Genomic DNA, 17,462 nt, shown 5'->3' with positions numbered 1-17,462 from the left:
TTGACAGTTTTTAGTCACATAGAAATTGTCCAACAGCTTACAAATGAGGTCCATGAAAATACATACTGAAATACTTGCAATATCCTTCTTAGGCCACTACAGCATTGACTATGAAGTTGTAAGGTGTGGATAGAAAATCTTGCCCTCAACATTTGGATCGAGATGTCCCTTTTAAACATATGACTCATATATATCTATGACATATAGATGATACCTATCTATATCTATGTATGTATAGTGGAATTCCCACAGTATAGTAATGTTACTTAATACTTCACAACAAGAATGTGAATTTCTCAGGAAAGCAATTTACCAAGACAAATGACAAAACAGTTTCAATCATGGCTATTTAAAAACCAAAAAGTCATAGTCAACCTACTAAATGAACACAGTTCATGGAGCATTAACACAAACCTGTTCAGAATTAATTGATCAAAGGATTTTCCTTCATGAGAGTTTGGATGTATTTTCCACCTATTGGTGTCTACAACTTTTAGTAATATATTCAGGTTTATAAAGATCCTGCAAGGATACAGAATCATATTTTCTTGTACCTACATTACTAATGAGTAGTTTCTTGGCAATACATTCCCAACAAGCCAGTTAGCTCATGCAATACTTACAACAATGAGTTCATAAAGAAATAGTCTTTTTTTTTTGTTAGCATGGCAGTCTTGCTTCATCTTTTTCACAACATGTGCAACTCTTTCTGATTCTTTATCAATATGTGCCTCATTAAAGTCATCCAAAGACATATGTGAATATCCCAACACCTCAGCTAAAGCTCTCCAGTCATAAACACTCTCTGATACTGTAGACAGAACTACTGAGTAGATATAAGTCAGTTTTTTGAATGGCAATGCAATTTGTTCAACAAGATTCCTGGTTGTTAGCTCACTATCAGCAGTGTCCATAGCTTGTTCTTTAGAAATCACCTTAATGTTTTTGCAATGTACAAGACCAATCTTTCTTCTGAGAACACCCACATACCACTCTTTCATTTTAGTTTGTCCAATGGCTTTAACTTTATCTTCACCAAGAAGTGCTATTGTGTCTCCTTTAAAATATTCCAGCAAATAGTCAATCTTATTCTGTCGTAACACAGTTTTCAAAGCCACTCCATAAGTATTGACACTCAAAGTTTTGTCTTGAAAATTTGGATACTTTATTGTTGGTATCAAAAGCCATGGTGCAGACTTGATTTCTTTGCGGTTTTGTAGGCGCTTTGGCCTATTAATAATTCCACTTAATTTTGGAGCTGGATCAGGAGTCGTAACATGGAACTGTGTTACTTGGCTACTTTTCAAGATTTTAATCTGAACAAGGAAAACAAAGAAATGCATCTCCCTGCATCCAAGCATGGAAAACAGGAATTGCTGGCGGACCATTTCACCAGTTTTCAACTCCTCCTTTTTAATATTTTTGCTTTGATCTTCCTTTTTTACTTGAAAGTCTGGATCACAGGATATCAAAGAAATATTTAGATCTTGTGGTTTTTCAAGCAAAAATGTATGCTTTCCCCACAGCTGAAATACCACAGGAGGCATACTCTTCCCCCTCTTTTTTATATCACAAATCGTGAGTTTTCCTGGAATGTAGTTATGACCAAAGACTGTAAAAACTGCTGTAAAAGATGGATGAATATATTTGGGACCATAAATTCCAACTGAGACTGTTCTATGGATATAGTCCCACACATTAGTTGCTGGAGGCTGGATTTTGCTTGCTTGTACAGCAATCACTGCATACATCACATGACTTAGGTCTGTTAGCTTCACTTGTATGGTATCTTGATAAATATAGCAATTGTCTAGCTTCTTAAAAGGTCCTTCTTTGTTGAGACTAAAAAAGCACACAATATCACTCATAACTTGGCTGAGTGGATCATTCTTCACTTGAGCTGCAATTTTCACTTCTAGGAAAATGGCTTTGCTTGTGTTGAGGTTGCTCAGTGTAAGTTCTATGAGAGGACTTACTGTGCTGGACAGCTCATTGTTGCATGACGATGGAGGGTTAAGAATAGCCTTTAAACCAACTTCTTGGAATTCTCCTGGTAACACATGACCCACAGGGACATGAATGTTGATATCTGAGTCAGGTAGCTGTACTGAACCCCCTTCGTGATCTAGTTTACAAACTACATGAATGTCTGTAGCTTGTGTTTGTGCCCATCCAGGGCTGTGGCTCATGGCTTCTAAATCCAGGCAGGACCGGGTGAGCTGTCGGTGGCTCAGCCAAGCCATCTTGTAGGCTTCGCGGTCGTTCTGAAGCCATGTCATATCGGAAGCTGTAGTTTTTTGAGGCACTGTCTTGTGAGGGTTAAATCTTTGGTTATCAACTATATCCAGGAAGTCAGAGACACTCTTGGATCGTCCAGATCTTCTTGCTGAATTCTTTCTTAGGAGACAGTCAATATCTAGCTCATCACCTGAGGAATCCAAAGAGTCCCTATTGCTTGAAATTTTAGAGAACAAATAAGGTTTTTCCTTTAAAATAGAAAGACGCTTATTATTTTCATTTCTATTGGAAGCAGCTATGTCATGTACAAAAGGGTTGGATCCTGACAGTTCATTCCAGAAAGGATTAGTCTTGGAAACGGATTGAGCATGTTTGAATATGCCAGGCCAGTCAATATCCAAATCCAGTTTACTTTCATTGGCATCTGTTTAAAAGAAAAAAAGAAGCATTTCCTGAAGCACAGAGACTTGAGATGTTCCAGTCATGTCCAACTGATAGTTTGTTAAACTAAGAGGTGACTAAATTTTCTTCCTCAAATACACATAGATAATTTCTGTATTTCTCCTTCATGTTTTTAAACATTACAAAGTTGATTTAATTAAGAATCTTACTTAATAGAAAGACTGCTAACAAATTAGTGCTGAATAACAAATTGGTGTTGAAGGATGTAAAGCAACTTCTTTGAGGTGTTGATCATTATCAACTCATATGATTATTAATTGGCATTGAGTATGATAGAGTTCCATAAGGTTCAAGACATTATATTCCATTAATCTTTGGCCTCTTACAAAATGCTGTGAACTTCTTTCCTTTGGGTCTGTCTCTTTGCAAAGATTAAACAACACGTTTCATTTTTCAAACACTTTAGACTGTACAAATAAATGCATTATTCAAGATTCCTTTTCATGCTAGTGCATGTGCATTTAATTGAAAACAGCACTCTTACAATTTATCTCCATGTGTGTGGAATTTGTTATACTAGCTTTCCATTAGAAAACAATCATTGATATAATTTATGAGACCTTGTACAACTTGAGGTTTGGAGAGAAATGTTTGTGTGACTACTAATTTTCTGAGATTGCATTTAAATAGACAAATCTGGGTGCATAAGTGATATTTATATATTTTTTCTAATAAAAATACTCATTATTAGCAGTAATATTTTTTTTTTTCTGAAAAAGAGACATCCTTACATTTTATATTAGCAGCTGTTCAGAGAAGCTGGTTTACAGTTGATTGCAACTCACCCTTCTTGCAATGGAATATCTGCAACTTTTTATGCTAAGGGTTTATATTACTTCATTTTGCCTTTTTTTTTCTATATATAGAGGCTATACCATCCCTTCTTTATATATTCTTGCAGAGTTTAAATTTTAGAAAGAAAAGGCATTATTTCTATTTTTTTCACCATATCTATAGCTTACATTATTACACCTTCCATAGTACTTTCCATTTCCAAGGTTACTCTATACTGCTCAAATGCAAGCATGACAGTGCATACAGCCACAAAAAGAAAAAAAAAAATGTTAGTACTTCTCTTTTTGTTTCCTTTTTCAAGTTGTAATAAAAAGCCAAAACCATGACATCTTTCCACGGTTCCAGAAATTTGGAAGAATCAAGGTGGAATTTACCTGTTTGCCAGCTGCCTATCTACAAAGCTCTAACATTGTCTTGACAAGAGCCTCCCAGATGAGCTGCCAGGGGTATTGAGCCCAGGGGCAGCCTCCTTTTCCTCGAGCACTTTGTCTTAACCAGGGTCACCAGAGGGAGACATGCTGCTCAAGCACCACTGAAAAGTTCTTTTGTCTCTGCCCATAGGCCAAAATCTTTCCTCATGCTGTGATGTTATAACAGTCAGATCAGTATTGCATATTAAAAATATAGATTAATTAAGCCCAAAATAAACATGAGGGTTTTGTTTGGGTTTTTTCCCCATCCTAAAGGGCATGTTTCTACAGGAAAAATATAAGCAGAAAACTCTGTCAGAGCCTGAGTCACTAGGACAGATGCTTTATCATGCCAAGAGCATGAGAAAGCACAACAATATAATTACTGGGGTGCAGCATGTCAGCAAAGAAATAATTCCTGCTCCACAACTTACACAGCAAGTGTCAGACTTGCTGTTACATCTGCTACTGGACAAGAAGCTAAGAGAATGCCTACCTTGTGGAGGGCAAAGTTTTCTCAGCTTTGGGGTTGAAATAGCAAGGAGATTAAATCAACTTTGCCAAGAGTCCAGTTTTTAAATTGAGCTACCTTCAAAATTACCCTGCCTTCATGTTGTTAAAACCCTAAATGTATCTAGTTTGGCTAAGAACTTCCTCTTCTCTTTCCCACCTTGACCGCCAGTAAACTTACTCTAAGTAGCATTTGTTAATGTAACATTAAAGATTTAAACTCTTCCTCCCAACCTGCCTGACCCAGAGTTTTGCAGAAATAAAGACTTTAGTTGGAGAGCCTTAGAATAGAAAATAGCAGAAGAGCCATACTGTAGCTGTCTGAAGGTGTCTGGTCATCCACATCAATCAAAGTCCCCTCTGATCGGCTACGTGGAATCTCTCCACTGCTTAAGGAATCTGTTCCACTACTGGAAGAATTTTCCTCCTAGAAGACAGTTAAGCATATATAATATCAGCAAGTATGCAATTTGAAAAAGGGGAAACTGTTGAAGAATAATTAAGATTGTTCCTGTAGTGTGACATGAAAAAAAGTGAAGGTTAGATGATGAGTAAATTTATGAACTCTGCCCAAGAGCATCACAATCTTGAGTCTTACGATTGTATGTGCATCAAACCCAGCAGATGCTACAGCTGCAGTACAATACGATACCCCAACCCATAGTGAAGTCCAATAACTCACAAAATTAATCCTGTAATTGGAACTGAGCCAATTACACAGTAACTTCCATTCAGGTCTTGAATAAAATATTTTTTAAAAAATAAAATAGACATCCTACCTCCTATTTTCAGATAAGTTTGAGTAGAATTATTAAAGGGGAAGATCTGTATCTGTTACTTTCCATGCCAATTAATAGAAAGTATTTTCAACACTTTCTGCTTTATTATTCTTCTTATATTCCTCCCTGAAAGGAGATCAGGTCAGATTTCCTTCTAGTCAGTCTAAGAATGACTTAAAGTATCCTTCCTTAGAGACTACACCATCATAGCAACAGCCTAAGAGAGGATATTCAAGTCTCTCTTCTTCCTTGTTCTGGCTACATGAAGTTCTGTTTCATCTTGGTGCAGTCTCTTTGAGGCAGGCAGCAGAAGGATGAGCCTCTCAAGGTGCATTGCCTAATGCTGAAGAAAACAGGAATTGTTGTGTCTCCTAAAGAAAGAGGAATTACAGAAGTTTCAAGTGAGCATTTAGTATCCTACATGCTGAAATTACTGTATCCCAGAAACAGAAGCTGGAGGAAGTAAAAGATGAGAGATCTTTTTTGCAGAAATGCTCTTCAAGTTAGTGCTAAAATGAAAGACATCATCTAGTGACTTTCCCAGAATTCTCTCACACATCCTATATGTAATGAGATATAAATGCTGATGATCAACAGATGCATTAAGATATCTGGGGGAAAATGAGACAAAGAAAGAAACAAGAAAGGGGGAGGAAGAGAGAAGGAAAAAATCCAGAACCTTTTTGGGTCCATACATGGGATACAATAGCTTTGTTTGGGAGCCTGAAATATTGCAGCCTGTTACAACTGCAGCAAATATTTCAGTCTAAGTAGATCTCTTTTTATCACATTTAAAATAAAGAAAAAAATGGATTTGCCCTGCTTTTGCTGTGGCTGTAAAAAAAAAGGAATTTTCAGTTCCAGTTCCAGTAGGTGAGTTATGGGAAAAGGAAGCATACTTTATATGCAATCATTACTGCAGAAAGCTGAAGCCAGCTGTTTGTTTTCATTGCCCAGTGCCATGGCTTAAGATATCTATTTTTTCTCTTGCAAATGTAAATTGGTACTTACACAACTTCCCACACAACTTACCTACAACTTACACAACTTCCCACACTTACTCTTGTGGTGCCCTTACCACAAGCGGTACCTTCAGCTAATGGCAGTCTGTTCAGGTGCTGGTTGGTGCACAAGCAGCATGCAAGGCTGAGGTCAAGCAAAGCTCAATAGTCACCCAGCACCTCCAAGGCCTGTACGGATTTTCAGGTTCCTTTGTTACCAGAAACCTCTTCTATTTGGCCTTTGGAGTCCTGATTTTAGTTAGTAGGTAAAGCTAGCCTCCAATGCCAATACATTCTGGCTTCTGCTACTACTACCACACCAGAACAAAACTGGAAACTAAAATGACTCCTTAGACCCAACACTATTAATTCCAAGATCTGGCATTCCTCATCTGTATAAAGATAACACTGTTTCTTCTGTCTCTGATAAGTGAGGATATTTGATAACATATACAGACTCCTTCAAAGGAAATACATTTTGCTTTGCTGCTGCATCTCAAAATGCTGAAAAACTGAACACATTGTATAAACATGCAGGAAAATTATCTCTGGCTTCTACATACATGCTGTGGAGGTTTAATCATGCCAGAATAAAATATCTATAGTCTAAAATCTCAAAAAATGTACAGAAAGTAAGTCTTCATTTTACAGTACCAGTGTACTTGTTGCTAGCACTAATCTCTGACTGACAAATTGCTGATAATTCACATGAGAATTTAAGATTAGTTCTTAAATACCTAATAGTTAAAACACCTACAGTTATTTCAGTAGCTGCATAAAGTGGGAGGCAGTAAATAAGGATGATGAAAGGATACAAGAGGCTAAAATAGGAAACCCATGGAGAAGGGAGAAGAAGAGAGGAAGAGAGAAAGAAAAATAATCCCTTTACACAGGGGTATTATATTGAAAGAGACATGACAACAAGACTTCATGCAGAAGTTTTTTTTTTTAACAAAATAAGGACTTCTGCAAATAGAATAGACCATTTCCTTAAAGTTCCCTCTGGGAATTCCTCAAAATGTTCAGCACTAACCTGGCATGGAGATAGAAAAGACAGATACTGAAAAAGGAAAACCACTTTCAAAAATAATCCTCCACCCCCATGAAAGCATTTCTTGGTATGAGAGGATGATGAGGGATCCCTGTGATTGAGACATGTCTTCAGGCCAGCCAAGCAGAGGATGAGAGAAGGGGGGAGATATAAACATTCCTGGGCAAAAGATGACCACATTTGGCCAGCATGTCAAGAGATGTGGGAAGTGCTGGGGACAAGCTGTACACACACCCCTGGTACTGGGCAATGTGCCTCCTACACAGGGTTACATCAGCTGACACCAGGGTCAGCTCCCATTTCTTCTCTGTTCCATCCTGAGTGCTGAGAATGGCTAAAGCCCCAGTTTCTTCCTATGAGACTAAGAAAATAAGAAAACCAAATGCTTACCCTTTTCCATGAATATTTTCTGTGATAAAATAGCATCTCAAATAACTTTTGATAGCACAAACCTATTAACTAGGAACTTACCTGAACAAATTCTGAAGAACAATCATTCACAAGAGAAGTGAGGTGGATGCATATGGGATAAACAGTCATACTGATGAACATTGAAAGGGAAAAGTATAAAAAGCTTTCACTACAAAAAGAGGGAACTATGTATATGAAGAACCAGAGACCAAGCTTTTCATTTGCTGTAGCAAGTGAACAAGAAGATGTAAACTGACAAGTGCTTAATGGTGCAAGGAATTATTTGACTGATGGCACGTCAATTCACAGTGGGAAGTCAGGAGGGAGTGAAGAAGTGAAGAGGTTGGAAAGAGATCAGCTGTGGAGGTGACCACTGAATAAACCTGAGTGACTGCTGAGAGACGTGGCATTTTTTATGAGGGCAAGCAATAGTTTGCCAGGTGCCTTCTGCTAGGGATTGCTTGACCCATAAGAGCATGTAACTCAGGACCCAGAGCACTGCTGGCAGCACTGTTATAGAGGAAGAAAAATGCACTAGATGCCCTAGAAGAAGAAGAAATTCTTGGGTAGAAAGTTCAGTTTCACAGAAGTCAGGAGACAGATTTGCTCCAGACAGCATTTTTGCTGCATAAAATGCCTCCAGAAATTTCTTCCATGTTTTTCAAAATTCAAATGCACCTTGTTTTTTTTTCCTAGTCTCACTACCAAAAAAAAACATATCCTGCTGTGTCTCAAACAGCAGTAATGAAGAAAATAAGGAAAGTCCAAAGGCAAACATGTTCCCACTGCCTTTGTCTTCAAAAACAAGAAAGAACACATTCCATTGTGTTTTTTAAGTATCAACATCCCAGAGGAAAACTCTAGCAATTTATATTCCATTCTACCTTAATCCTTCTTCAAAAGCAAGTTTTGTTAAGAATAGAGCTCTCCTGTGGCCATGTTTCTCCATGGACTTCTACATGTTCCCCACACAGACAATGCTACCCTTATTCAAAAAGATTCATGGCCTTTGTGTTGAGGATGAAATCCATGCATTAGCAGTGACAGAGCAAGAAACAGACACAGATGTTGATGATGTGTCTCATCCCTCAGGCTCATTTTTGGGTTACATGGGGGAAAATTACTTCTTACTTATGTAGTTTGGGTTGTTAGACTTTCAAGTTTCTTTCTGAAAAAGGAGAAATGTAAATGCATCATAATGTTAAATAAAATGCTCCTCATCTAACCAAATACTGAGTATACTGAATTATTTAAATTCTATTATATAAAGAGAAGAAAAGGAATTCTAAAGAGACAGCAATACACAGAAGAGGGAGTGTGCCAAAAGGACTGCACATCACCAAACCACTGTCCGTTCTCAGCAGACCAATATATTTTTGAGCAATCATTAGCTACAGTAATAAGCCATATTTTAACTGTCCCTTGCTCTTGAGGCCTAGAACAGCTTTATGCAGCTCATAGTTCAATGAGAGGCTCTTGGGCCCAAGTTACTAATCTGTGATGACAGAGCTGTACTGTAGGCAGTGGCAGTACAGCACAGCAAATGGAACATTCAGCTCAAGTGAGGAAGCCTTTGACTTATTTCAGTCTGCTGCATGTGAGGCAATCAAGGAAAAGTATCTGTATCTCACTTATAACAGAGATAAAATTGGCTTTTAATGTTCAGCAGAAACATTAATGATTTAGTATGACCCAATAACTTGCCATTTTGACTGTAATTATAGAAAGGAATTTTCAATAGGTATATCTACTAGTTTGCTCTGTTGTTAAACAGTTGCCAAGTTTGGTACCTACTTTTTCAATGTTCTGAAAATTTATCACCCTGTGGGAACAGCAGACACAATCACATTGAATCCAGGGCTTAGACTTTCTGCAGACCCAACATTTGTCTGGCTTCTTGGAACTGACACAATCACTCTTATACTGCTTCACCTGAGCTGGAGCTAAAGGATAGAGCTGGTACTCTCAGCACAACAAAAATGGGAATTGAAGTGGGTCATCCTTTCAGTACATTTCCACTATTTTGCAGGTGGGTTTTTATAGTCTCTGCTCAGGTCTGCACAACCCAGAACTGACTGCTTTTCAACCTGTTTGGGGAACACTATGCAAACAAAAATAGCTATACTCTACACACTCCCTCCACAAGGCAAGTATCCTTCCTTCCCTTCCACACATCTACACTTCTAAAACTGCTTGTTATAAGCATAAGTAGTAGAGTGTTTCTTTTCAGTTTTAACCTTCACATTTGGGAATATTGCTTTCCAAAAGCATCAGGAATGTGTAGTTAAGTTTTGATTTTATCTTTTAGATTTTAGTTACCACTCTGAAATACTCCACAGTTTCACTTAGGCCTCAGGAAAAAAGAAATTTGTTGTCTTCTATATACTTTACTTAATAACTTCTTCAAGAATAGGAAATGGAAAATAAAGATCTCACTTACAAATTACTTAAAGGATCCAACTTTGCACTATGAAATTGCAATATTTTTTCTTTTTCATGAACAGAGAAAACATTGCAAGTTTATTAGCCTAATTCTTCTATGGATGTCCTTACACCTATAAAAACAATAGTTAAAAATCACACTGAATTCTCACTTAGTTTGTATACTTGTACATGCTTTGGAAGCACAGTGAGTTGCTTCACTTTTGGTGGTTCTGTGAAACGCCTTTTGGTTCACAGAGATTATAATACTACAAGTATTGTAATATTGTACTACTGATTGAAGCCAACAGCTGTTCCTCCAAAGTGGATATTGAAAGTACTCTGTAAGGAACACCTTTAATTTAGAAGTTGCATTACAAAATAAAATTTCTGTTTCTAGGAGCCACAAGTGTTTCAATGTCACCATAATTAATGCATTAAACATTGCAGAGCAAAGCAAAGGCTGTATCTACCACATTCTGCCTACGAACCAGAGCCCTGCTGCTTTTCCTTAAGTGCTTTTAATGTTTGCTAGGATGACACTGAAACCTCAGCTATCAACGTTTTTAATCAAACTAGAGAAGTGGCAGCTACCAGGATTCTCAAAATCTCTGTTAGCTATTTATATCCCTGTGAACTATAGCTGTGATCACAAGTTTTTAAGTATGCGATACCTCCAAAGTACTCTATATTTCATTGCCCTGGTTTCTTCTTCTCTTTCCACTAAGCTAGACTTTTTCTCACAGGCTGCTTGCAGGAATTACATTGGGTCTTTAACTGAGCAGCTTGCTTGTCAGTGGCAAGTGGAGATAAAGGCTGAGACATCTGCCCACTAGCTTGGCATAGACAGCACTCCCAATCCTGCATAGTATTTATTATGTCCTTCCCTGGGAAAGGCTCATATCTGAGTCTGTTAATACCACAAGTCAGCTTTGTGCAGGATAGACATCAGCTGAGGTCTTTGAGGGCAGGAAGCAATGGTGGGGGATATAAGTAGTGGTAGCACAGGCTGAAATCCTTTGCATGCCTCAGAGTCACTGGGGCATGACCAAAAAAGAAAAAAAAAAATCCTTGCTCTGTCCCAAAGACTTGATTCCGCCAACACTCTTCCAGCTTTTCCAGTTATATATAGAAAATAACACATCAACTTTACAGCCAGAAAACAAGCAAAGGATCTACTTTCCAGACAATCAAACCCAGGTCAAGTGGTGAAGTAATTCTTCAGTTCTTCCATAGAAATTGGCAATCAGGCACTTCTGAGTTACATGTTTCATAGAAATAATTACATTCAAATATAAGGGCTGAGCACAGGCAGGGAAGAAATCCCTCTTGACTTTCAGCATTTAAACATCTCATCTGGCCCAGTGATGTGATAAAAAATCCTGCAAAAGCTGTGCTCTCTTCACAGCATCAGAGTAAAGCAGAATACATCAAGGAAATTACCCACAGAGAAAGACCAGTGTTTTAGTTGCTCATAGCTCTTAAAGCTCTTGAAATTATTATTGTAATTAATATTAACAGCAGACTTTGAGCACCCAAATCATCTGGCTATGTTGCAAATATGTAGGATGGTTTTCCTGCTATTTCAGTCTAGGAAGGATATGACAAAGTGATGTGGCTGACACTATGGCAGGATCCAGTCTTGAACATCCAGCTGTGGAACTAAAAGGCCTGTCAGTGTGCTGCCTGGATAGTGACACTTTATTTTGGACAGGTGCAGATTTAAGATGCATGAGCAAAATATGCAATAAGAGCCTTGCAGAAAATTGAACCTGATATCCAGGCATATAAAAGGTGCCTTTAGGCTTCTGCTGTCCTAGTTTCAGCAAATTGAGGTGAGTGCCCAGAGAAGGATATAGGGGGACACTACAATGTGCTGTGCTTTTGATGAGATGAGGTACTAGTAAAGCTTCTTTCCATGAGTGTGACAGAATTCTGCCTCCGCACAAAGTAAAAACACGTCAGAAAGTCTGTACTGTCAGGTGGACCTTTTCACATGGAACACTTTGGTTTGATGTTGGTTAACTTGGGAGTGGGGACAAAAAAACCCCAACACACATACCAACCAAAAAATGAATTAACATATTAAGAAACATGAAAAATTTCCTTTGTGAGGTTTAAACTATCTCAGGCAAGCTTTTTAAATGTATAAACTAGTGAAAAAGCTACCCCAGTTCTGTAGGGCAAGAATGGCATGGTGAAGAGGGGGGATACATGTCAATCAGTTGTTCCATTTCTCTTGGGAAATATAAAGGAAGACAAATACTGAGATGGCAAAAACAATGGAAAATGTGTGACATGTGATCAGCTCAACATGGAAAAAATTAATAAAACAGGCAACTACTTGCTTGGGAAAAATAATTTTATTAAATATAGTAGAATAAAGTAAATCCATTTGACAAGGATTCCTCTGGTTATAATTAGAGGTTAGTTCAGAAAGTTAATAACTGCAAGCATAATCATTCCTCCGTGCATCCACAAACTACATTTTGCTCTACTTGACTGACCACATAACAGACACAGGAAACATGTACCAGCATTAATAGTATATTTGATAGATCACAGTAATATTCACAAGGAAAGGCTGTTTTTTACCTGCTTTTTGTGTATTGATTTGTTTTGATTGAAGAACTTGTTTAATAATCTTTGACGCTTTAGGAACATGGCAAAAAGAGCATCAGAGAGGAAGTCTTAATCACAAAGACAACTTGCAAGATAAACTGCAGAAAGTGAACTTTTTCTTTGTTGCTTTTTATGGCAATTACAGTTCCTCAAGTTTGGTTGGATCTTTTCTCCAGAAGTGAGACATCATTGCATTTAAAACATTTGTGCCTGTGTTGTTAATTATAGTCTGAGCTGTCCATTAAGTTACACCTGCCAATATTTGAAAGTTATTTTTGACAATGTAATTTTGAAGGGAAGAAGGGAGAGGAGTTCATAAAAATGCATTTTGTTCTCTAAAAGCCAAAAACAGCACCTCTCATTATACTGCAGACTCTCCCTTTACATAACAATCACCCATGCTCTTGACAAGAAAAGGCACAATTATTTCTATCAAATAGGATACATGTTTAAATGGATAGTTTCTCTACTAATGAAGGACATTTGAACCTTTGAACCGTACTCTCAACTACTACTCTTTAACAGTATTGTTAATTGAATACTTTCACTGAAATATTATGACTGTCAGTTCGACTCTAAAATGGTAAAGATCCACTAACGAAAATGAAGCCAGAGAAAGATAAATTGCCATGCAATATCAGGTCCCATTTAATCATCCATCTCTAATTACAGAAGACTGCATATTTCAGAGGAAAAAGGAAGTCCTAACTATGAAAATGAGGAACCGCTACTTCCAGTATTGCTGGTAGTTTTAGAACCAAAATGACAGTGATTCTATTAAGAAAAAAAATGAAATATAGTGTTCATTGTCACTGAATGAACTGGGGATCACAAGATCACTGGAGATCTTCTTCTGAAGGAGCAATCAGCTTCAGGAAGATTTGAGGCAACAAGTTTCCTATAAATTGCATGCCCTTCTGTGTCTAAATTTAGCTTTTAAATCTAGTTGCTTTACAGGGTCATTCATTGAACTGTCTATTCTTCCCTGTTTAGAGGAGGACATCTATACTTTTGGTTGGGTTAATGGTTGGTATAATAAGTAGAATAACATGTTCAATCTCATCCATTTTTATGCAGCAGTTATGGTCACTCTTCAACAAATTTCTCATTACAGAAGTGAAAGCAAGAAGTGTAAGAGATAATTGTTCCAGGTCTCTTCTTCCTCCCATCCCTATATTCTTTAATCATCTTCATTCTCTTCACTGCACTATGTATCTAACTGTGTTTTCAGCAGCAGCTCTCCTTCTGGTGATGCACACCATTAGCCTAAGTGCAGTACCTCAGTGGAAAGCCAGTTTTCCCACCCAGGAAAACCACACTATTATAGTGCGATTGATAATATTACCCACTGGAAGCATCTTAAGGCTGTGTATTCGTTTGTCCTGGCTCCCTGAACAACTCAGGCACAGAAGCCATTCCTGAGGTTCTCACCAGGCAATTGGCTGATATCCAAAATTAATCAATGAAATGTTTGTACAACAAATTGGATACCACATTAGCCCAGGCATCCCTGTGCTGACTTTTATCTCATATTGTCCCTATTTCCCCCAAAAGCAACAGCAGAGCTCCAACTAGCTTTTCCTGACATCCCTGTCCATCAGGTTGCTACAGGCACCCTACCTTCCCACTGGTTCCTGCTCTTCCTTCTGAGCCAACATCACTGAGGGCAAAATTTGATGAAGCATCTGAGAGAGTTCTAATTGCTCAGGAATAGTCTGACCTGGCACTACACACTGATGGGTGCCTAATGATGCAAGAAATCTATCCCACACAGCTCTATAACATTTTTCTATACCATTTGCCATGAAGAAAGCTTAATGTTAACAATAACTAAATGTTATTTCTTCTTTGCATTTAATATGGCAGTGGTGCAAAGAGAAAGAAGGCATAAAGCTGTTGCTTCCTTCTTTCTTATTTCCTTCCCTATCTCCACACAGGTTCACTGGCTATGACACTGTGTTAGTGCTTTTGAGGGAATAAGCATAAGACAGAAAATGAGGATGTCAGTGGCTCAAGCTTTATAATGGAAAAGACTCCAGTCACGTGTCAAAGGGCAAAAAAAAAAAACCCAAACCAACCCATAAATTATCATAATTTCATACTTTTACATGAAAAAAATCGTCAGTTTAATTGCAGAAAAATTTTTATTTGTCCTAAAAAATCTGACTGACATCCTGAAATAAAAGCAATGGCTGAAGAGATGTAGTCACAAATTGCTTAGAAACTTGGGCTGAAAGCAAACTTATTAAATTCCCAAAGAGAGTTTCTCAGACACCCCTGCAAAAAATCTTGAGGACAATGATTCAGAAATGCAGTTGATTATACTCCCTCAGTTCAAAATATCTGTCCAGACTTTTATTTCAATTTTTCTGTCTCAGCAAGCTTTACCATTTTTCACCACAGTTGAAGTTATTGCCTTTTCAGCCAAAGTGAAAAGCTGTAGATTAGTAACTCTTAGATAGAATCACAGCATTTATACAGTATGTTATGTCCAGCTTCCCCCTTGGTCTGTCCCTGTCTCCTTTCCTCCTTCCAATAAATAAAAACCAAACAAAACAAAACAACAAAAACCCAAATAAAGAAACCAAACAAAACCCCAAACCAAACCAAAACCCCAAACCCTAAACAAAAATAAATCCACAACTCCAACCATTCTTGCCTTTTTCCAATAACTTTTACAAGAAGAAAAATAGTTTTCACCAAGAAAACTGGTGAAAGAACAGGCAATTCCTAAACTTTGTGACAGTTCTAGTTTCAATCCTTTGTTTTACATCACCATTCCCAGACACTGAGCATGCTTGCGTTTCAATTTTGTAAAGACTAAGCAAGTTCAATATTTTATACTATTAAGTATTTGAAAAAGCTGAAGCTCTGGGATTTTACTGGCTTCCTACACAAAAACAAACAAACAAACAAACAAAAAAAAAAAAAAAACCATGGGTGGCATTTATCATCTAAACCCACCTCTGTAGCCATGTGATGTTCCTCTCCACTCAGTAGAAAGAATAAGCATCTGGTATACAAAGTGAAACTGCTCATAGGCTATTGTCAGACTATAGAAATTACAGAAAATTGATTTGAAACCACTAGGATATTTAAACATCCACATTAATTTCACAAGTACTACATGGAAATTAAATTTTCATGTGATGTCTAGAGTTGTTTTTTCTGACAGCCTGGCTTGCAAGCGGGGGAGGATAATCTCTCCCTGCTGGAGGAAACTACCAACAGTGTCCCATACATTGGCTACAGCAGGTTGAAAGGAACAGACATCCATCTCAAATACCACTAAGCAGCCCAGGGCACAAAGTCCCTACAGGTACCAGCACAGGCTGTTTCGTTTGGGATCTATGTTTCTAGGAAGCTAGAGTTTTTCTAGCTGGCCTGTTTCAGTCTGATCAGTAACAGCAGAGCAGCCTTTGCTTTAGACAGAAATGGACCAAATACAAGGTTACAAGTCAAATAAACTAAAATCCAGACCTCACTTACAGTAGCTTTTTAGTGCTTTGATTTTCCTAGTTAGGAACCTGAAGGTACCTGCCATGTGTTAGATCAGAGAATTCAGCCTATTCAGGAACACCTTCCAAATGCCAGCCCTAAAGAAAAACTTTTTCTGGTCTCACCTTTATAAGTTTACTGCCCTTGCTCCATTTGTACCACAGTGTGGGAGGAAGAATTCACAGCCCTTCCATAAGGTCACTGACTTTGATGATCAAAGCATTTCCTTACCCATCTCACCTCCTTGGCATCAAGTCTTGAGTTTTACACCTTTAACTAGCTCCTACACCTCAATATAATAAGATTCAAAAGGTGTGTTTTGTTATGTGAAATACTGCAGAACCTTATATGCAAAATTCCATTGTTCAGTTTTTCCTAACCAAATTTGTTATTTTGTGTTGGATTTTATGTTTTTTTTTACAGAGCATACACTATATATTTACAGTGCAGTTGAAAGTCTGTTTAGGTTAATCAGCTCACTCCAACCATTGCACACATATCCTTGCCATCACTGCCAGTGGTTCCTTGATTAAAGTATACAAGTGTCACGATGTCCTAAATATCATAAACTTCCTTTTAACATTTAGCTTACAAATAGCAAGTCAAGTGTAGTAAGTACATTTTTCTCTGTCAAGCACACACCTTGATGTGCACTTTGGTGCATGACACCAAGTAACTTTGCTTAAGGCATTTTTCCTTGGCTGTAATGAGACAGGAGACTCCTGTTATTTGTTTTATCTCTATCCTACAGACACATGTAATCCTGATTGTGCAATTTAATGAATGTGTTTTTCAGCCTCCCTTTTATGGCAATTATTCATTTATATTTCATGTCACTGATGATGACAAGCAGATATTTGCAGAACACAAGATTCTCCAACAAAGTGCTGTCTAATACAGAAAGGGAAAGAAAAGCATGAAGTATGTAAACTGATACTCAAATTAAATATGTTCTGCTTCCAAAACTTCATCTAAACTTTAATTTGGAAAATATTCTTGGAGGTGCATGGTCCAAATGTTAGCCAGCATGAAGTCAAGTTTAGGTCAACTCCTGCCAGGGTTGTATTTGTATAGGTTCCTTCATCTGTAAAAAATAGAAATATGTACAGCTTTGCTCAAAACTTGAATCACTATGATCTAAACACCTTCTATGATGTAGTGTTTTTCTGTTAGCTATTATACAGCTATGTTACATCCACTAGAAGTGAAAAGTATCACACAGAAGGTCATCAATGAGAACATAAGGTATTTGTCTAAGATGGTA

At 37.6% G+C, this 17,462-nt stretch overlaps 1 protein-coding gene across 1 annotated transcript in view; it reads right to left on the bottom strand.

The window, feature by feature from the left end:
* MACC1 (MET transcriptional regulator MACC1) overlaps positions 1-17,462 on the bottom strand; it is a 35,122-nt gene that overhangs the window by 9,798 nt on the left and 7,862 nt on the right. Inside the window, exons 2-3 of the mRNA XM_068209327.1 lie at positions 4,728-4,842; positions 624-2,662 (exon numbers count right to left, since the gene is read on the bottom strand). Of these exons, the coding sequence (XP_068065428.1) occupies positions 624-2,662; positions 4,728-4,842 (2,154 nt within the window). The remainder of the gene's footprint in view (positions 1-623; positions 2,663-4,727; positions 4,843-17,462) is intronic.

Source organism: Anomalospiza imberbis, chromosome 1, assembly GCF_031753505.1.
Source record: "Anomalospiza imberbis isolate Cuckoo-Finch-1a 21T00152 chromosome 1, ASM3175350v1, whole genome shotgun sequence".
Taxonomy (NCBI): Eukaryota; Metazoa; Chordata; class Aves; order Passeriformes; family Viduidae; genus Anomalospiza; species Anomalospiza imberbis.
This window is presented reverse-complemented; position numbering and strand designations above follow the sequence as displayed.